This window comes from Microtus oregoni, unplaced genomic scaffold (assembly GCF_018167655.1).
Source record: "Microtus oregoni isolate MIOR12 unplaced genomic scaffold, Mior012 000068F_ref0000429, whole genome shotgun sequence".
Classification (NCBI taxonomy): domain Eukaryota; kingdom Metazoa; phylum Chordata; class Mammalia; order Rodentia; family Cricetidae; genus Microtus; species Microtus oregoni.
The window spans coordinates 8,818,582-8,823,257 of record NW_024543975.1 but is presented as its reverse complement, the minus strand read 5'-3'; the positions used below and the strand labels follow the sequence as shown (position 1 = coordinate 8,823,257).

The following is a 4,676-nucleotide window of genomic DNA, read 5'->3' as shown; positions in this document are numbered from 1 at the left end:
TTTGAGTGCAACAGAATATCATTAGGAAACATTTCATTTCATCTTTAATTTTTTAAAAAAATTATTTCCTTTACTTTTTGAGATTATAACGCAACCACATCATTTTCGCCCTCTGTTGTTTCTTGTATCTCTACTTATTAATACTGTTGTGCTAATGACCTTCGGTCTGCAGTGACTTTCAGGATGGGCTGTGTGAGATTACTGAAACTACTTGAAGTTTTCATCTTAGACCCACACTATGGTTTGTTGCAGGTTTAACGAGCTCTGTGGTTTTGTTTCTAATGTAGACTCAGCCTTCTAATTTACAATAGCATTCACTAATTAAAATTGTAAGCATAATTGCTATCCATGATACTTATTATTAGTTTGCACCCGTAAAACTCAAAATTCACTTCATTCTTTCAAGTAGTGAGTAATTAGTATTTGGTTTGTAGCTTTACCATCTCCTTATGACTGTTTGGAAGAAATCAACACCAAATCTCCCAGAAGAATGTTTTAACAACCTGGAAATATATTGTCCAGTTAGTGTAATGAGGCTAATATAAATAATATAAAAGTAGAAAATATTACTTTTCTCTGGTTTAGTATCCAGTTGATTATTGCATTTACTCACAACAACTATTGAGCACCTAATGATAACCAGGGGGGAAATAAGATCAATCACTCAATAATATTGTCATCAAAGATGAGGTTTTTGTGGTAAGGGAGTTAAATTTTACATATACACAGCATTTAAAATCATTTGTATATTATAGTATAAGTGGCCCCAAATACTGTTAGAAAAGGAATTGACTGTTCTTGGTTATATTATCAGGAGGAGATTTAGTAAATATCTTTTGGAAAGAATTAATGAATAAAAATTTGAATGTATCAATCTCAATTATTTTCAAGATACTGCAATCAAATATTGATATTTTTCTTAATTTGACTTATTTTTCTTCACCATTCTTAGGAAGCTTAGCCGACATGGCTGTCTCCTTGCCACCCACTCTGAGGCTCAGTCCTGCTCCTGATGAAATTCAGCACCCACACATGAAATTTTCTGAGTGGAAATTTAAGCTATTCAGGGTGAGATCCTTCGAAAAGGCACCCGAAGAAGCCCAAAAGGAGAAGGGTCCCTCAGAGGGGAACCCTTGCCTAGAGCAGTCTCCTTTAGTTCCAGACAAGCCTGCTGGTCAGAATTCAGCTCCAACTCAACGAGCACTGAAACTACACCCCAAATTTTCAAAGAAATTCCATGCTGATGGGAAGTCAAGAGACAAAACAATTCACCAAGCCAGGCTTAGACACTTCTGCCGCATCTGTGGGAATCCATTCAAGGGCGATGGGCACAACCGGAGATACCCAGTCCATGGGCCTGTGGATGCCAAAACCCAAAGCCTTTTCCGAAAGAAGGAAAAGAGAGTCACTTCCTGGCCAGTCCTCATCGCCAGAGTTTTCCGGATTGATGTGAAGGCGGATGTTGACTCGATTCACCCCACTGAGTTCTGCCACAACTGTTGGGCCATCATGTACAGGAAGTTCAGTAGTGCCCCCTGTGAGGTCTACTTCCCAAGGAAGGCGACCATGGAGTGGCATCCCCACACAGCATCCTGTGACATCTGCCTGCCCAACCACCAGGCACTCAAGAGGAAGAGGCATCAGACCAATGTGCAGCTCAGCAAGAAACTAAAAACTGTGCTCAACCAAGCGAGACGGGACCGTCAGCGCAAGAGAGTTCAGGCTAGGGTCAGCAGTAAGGAAGTCATGAAGAAGCTCTCCAACTGCAGTAAGATTCATCTGAGTACCAAACTTCTTGCAGTGGACTTCCCAGCACACTTTGTGAAAGCCATCTCCTGCCAGATATGTGAACACATCCTGGCTGACCCCGTGGAGACCACCTGTAAGCACGTATTTTGCAGGATCTGCATTCTCCGATGTCTCAAAGTCATGGGCAGCTATTGTCCCTCTTGCCGATATCCGTGCTTCCCTACTGACCTGGAGAGTCCAGTAAAGTCCTTTCTGAACGTCTTGAATTCTCTGATGGTGAAGTGTCCCGCACAAGAGTGTGATGAGGAGGTGAGTCTGGAAAAGTATAACCACCACGTCTCGAGCCACAAAGAGTCCAAAGAGACTTTGGTGCATATTAATAAAGGGGGCCGGCCTCGGCAACATCTCTTGTCACTGACACGCAGGGCTCAGAAGCATAGGCTGAGGGAACTCAAGATTCAAGTTAAAGAATTTGCTGACAAAGAAGAAGGTGGCGATGTGAAGTCTGTGTGCTTGACGTTGTTCCTGTTGGCACTGAGGGCCAGGAATGAGCACAGACAAGCTGATGAGCTAGAGGCCATCATGCAGGGGCGGGGCTCTGGTCTGCAACCAGCTGTTTGCTTGGCCATACGTGTCAACACCTTCCTCAGTTGCAGCCAGTACCACAAGATGTACAGGACCGTGAAAGCCATCACGGGGAGGCAGATTTTTCAGCCTTTGCACGCTCTTCGAAATGCTGAGAAAATCCTTCTGCCAGGCTACTACCCCTTTGAGTGGCAGCCCCCTCTGAAGAATGTGTCTTCCAGAACGGATGTTGGCATTATTGATGGGCTGTCCGGACTTGCCTCCTCTGTGGATGAATATCCAGTGGATACCATCGCAAAGAGGTTCCGCTATGATTCTGCTTTGGTGTCTGCTTTGATGGACATGGAAGAAGACATCTTGGAAGGAATGAGATCCCAAGATCTTGATGACTACCTAAATGGTCCCTTCATTGTCGTGGTGAAGGAGTCTTGTGATGGGATGGGGGACGTGAGTGAGAAGCATGGCAGTGGGCCTGCGGTCCCCGAAAAGGCGGTTCGTTTTTCATTCACAATAATGAGAATTACGATAGAGCACGGCTCCCAGAATGTGAAGGTGTTTGAGGAACCCAAGCCCAATTCTGAACTGTGTTGCAAGCCGTTGTGTCTTATGCTGGCAGATGAGTCTGACCATGAGACCCTGACTGCCATCCTAAGCCCTCTCATTGCTGAAAGGGAGGCCATGAAGAGCAGTGAGTTGATGCTGGAGATGGGGGGCATCCTCAGGACTTTCAAGTTCATCTTCAGGGGCACTGGATATGATGAAAAGCTTGTCCGGGAAGTAGAAGGCCTGGAAGCCTCTGGCTCAGTCTACATCTGTACACTTTGTGATGCCACTCGTCTGGAAGCCTCTCAAAATCTTGTCTTCCACTCCATAACCAGAAGCCACGCTGAGAACCTGGAGCGCTATGAGGTTTGGCGGTCCAATCCCTATCATGAGTCCGTGGAAGAACTCCGGGACCGGGTGAAAGGGGTCTCTGCCAAACCTTTCATCGAGACAGTCCCTTCCATAGATGCGCTCCACTGTGACATTGGCAACGCGGCTGAATTCTATAAGATTTTCCAGCTGGAGATAGGGGAAGTGTATAAAAATCCCAATGCCTCTAAAGAGGAAAGGAAGAGATGGCAGGCCACACTGGACAAGCATCTCCGGAAAAGGATGAACCTAAAACCAATCATGAGGATGAATGGCAACTTTGCCCGGAAGCTGATGACCCAAGAGACTGTAGATGCAGTTTGTGAGCTAATTCCTTCTGAGGAGAGGCACGAAGCTCTCAGGGAGCTGATGGACCTTTACCTGAAGATGAAACCCGTGTGGCGCTCATCATGTCCTGCTAAAGAGTGTCCAGAGTCCCTCTGCCAGTACAGTTTCAACTCACAACGTTTTGCTGAGCTCCTCTCTACCAAGTTCAAATATAGATACGAGGGCAAAATCACTAATTATTTTCACAAAACCTTGGCACATGTCCCTGAAATTATTGAGAGGGATGGCTCTATTGGGGCATGGGCGAGTGAAGGGAATGAATCTGGTAATAAACTGTTTAGACGCTTCCGGAAAATGAATGCCAGGCAGTCCAAGTGCTATGAGATGGAAGATGTCCTTAAACACCACTGGCTGTATACTTCTAAATACCTCCAGAAGTTTATGAACGCTCATAATGCGTTAAAAAGCTCTGGCTTTACCATGAACTCAAAGGAGACCTTAGGGGACTCTTTGGGCATTGAGGACTCTCTGGAAACCCAAGATTCAATGGAGTTTTAAATAGGACCACCACATAGAAGTGGTGTTTGCAAATTTGTTTTCCTTTGGGTTACATGGAGGTCTTCTCCTAGCACCTGTCACGTCATTGTGTGTGTGAGTCTTACCGCCTAAGGGGTGGCAGGTTGGAGTGACAGGCCAGAGGTGCTGTCACCAGGTCAGGGATGGATAGTCGAAGAGATGATTGCCTGAGCCATTTAGTGAGTTCAGCAGAGCAGCAGGAGAAATCAGTTCTTTGAAAGCTCAATAACTGAGAACAGTGGTAACTGCAGGGGACAAGGATGTACAGGGTGTGCATGGCACTGTGTGTCATGAAAATCAAAGCCAGAGCTGTCAAAGAACAGTCGAGCATGCTAGGAAAGGAATTTGTCTTGGGCATGCCTTTTTTTCCACCTCAATTTATTATGTTTTGTATTGAGATGTAATGCAATTTTTTTCATTTCATATTTTGTAGGACTATTTTGTAAATTTCATATTTGTCTATTTGTTTTGCAAGATTCAAAGGAGCCTTTTAGGGTTCTCTAACAACACTCCACATTTGTAGGACATGGTGACCTTTACCAAGGGCTCAGTGCATTCTCTTGTAT

The 4,676-nt window shown here is 44.9% G+C and overlaps 1 protein-coding gene across 1 annotated transcript; it reads left to right on the top strand.

Annotated features, from left to right (window-relative positions):
- Positions 1–966: 966 nt before the first annotated feature.
- Positions 967–4,092, top strand: LOC121440571 (V(D)J recombination-activating protein 1). Its single transcript, XM_041641323.1, has one exon. The coding sequence runs from the start codon at positions 967–969 to the stop codon at positions 4,090–4,092; it is 3,126 nt and encodes a 1,041-aa protein (XP_041497257.1).
- The last annotated feature ends 584 nt before the right edge of the window (positions 4,093–4,676 follow it).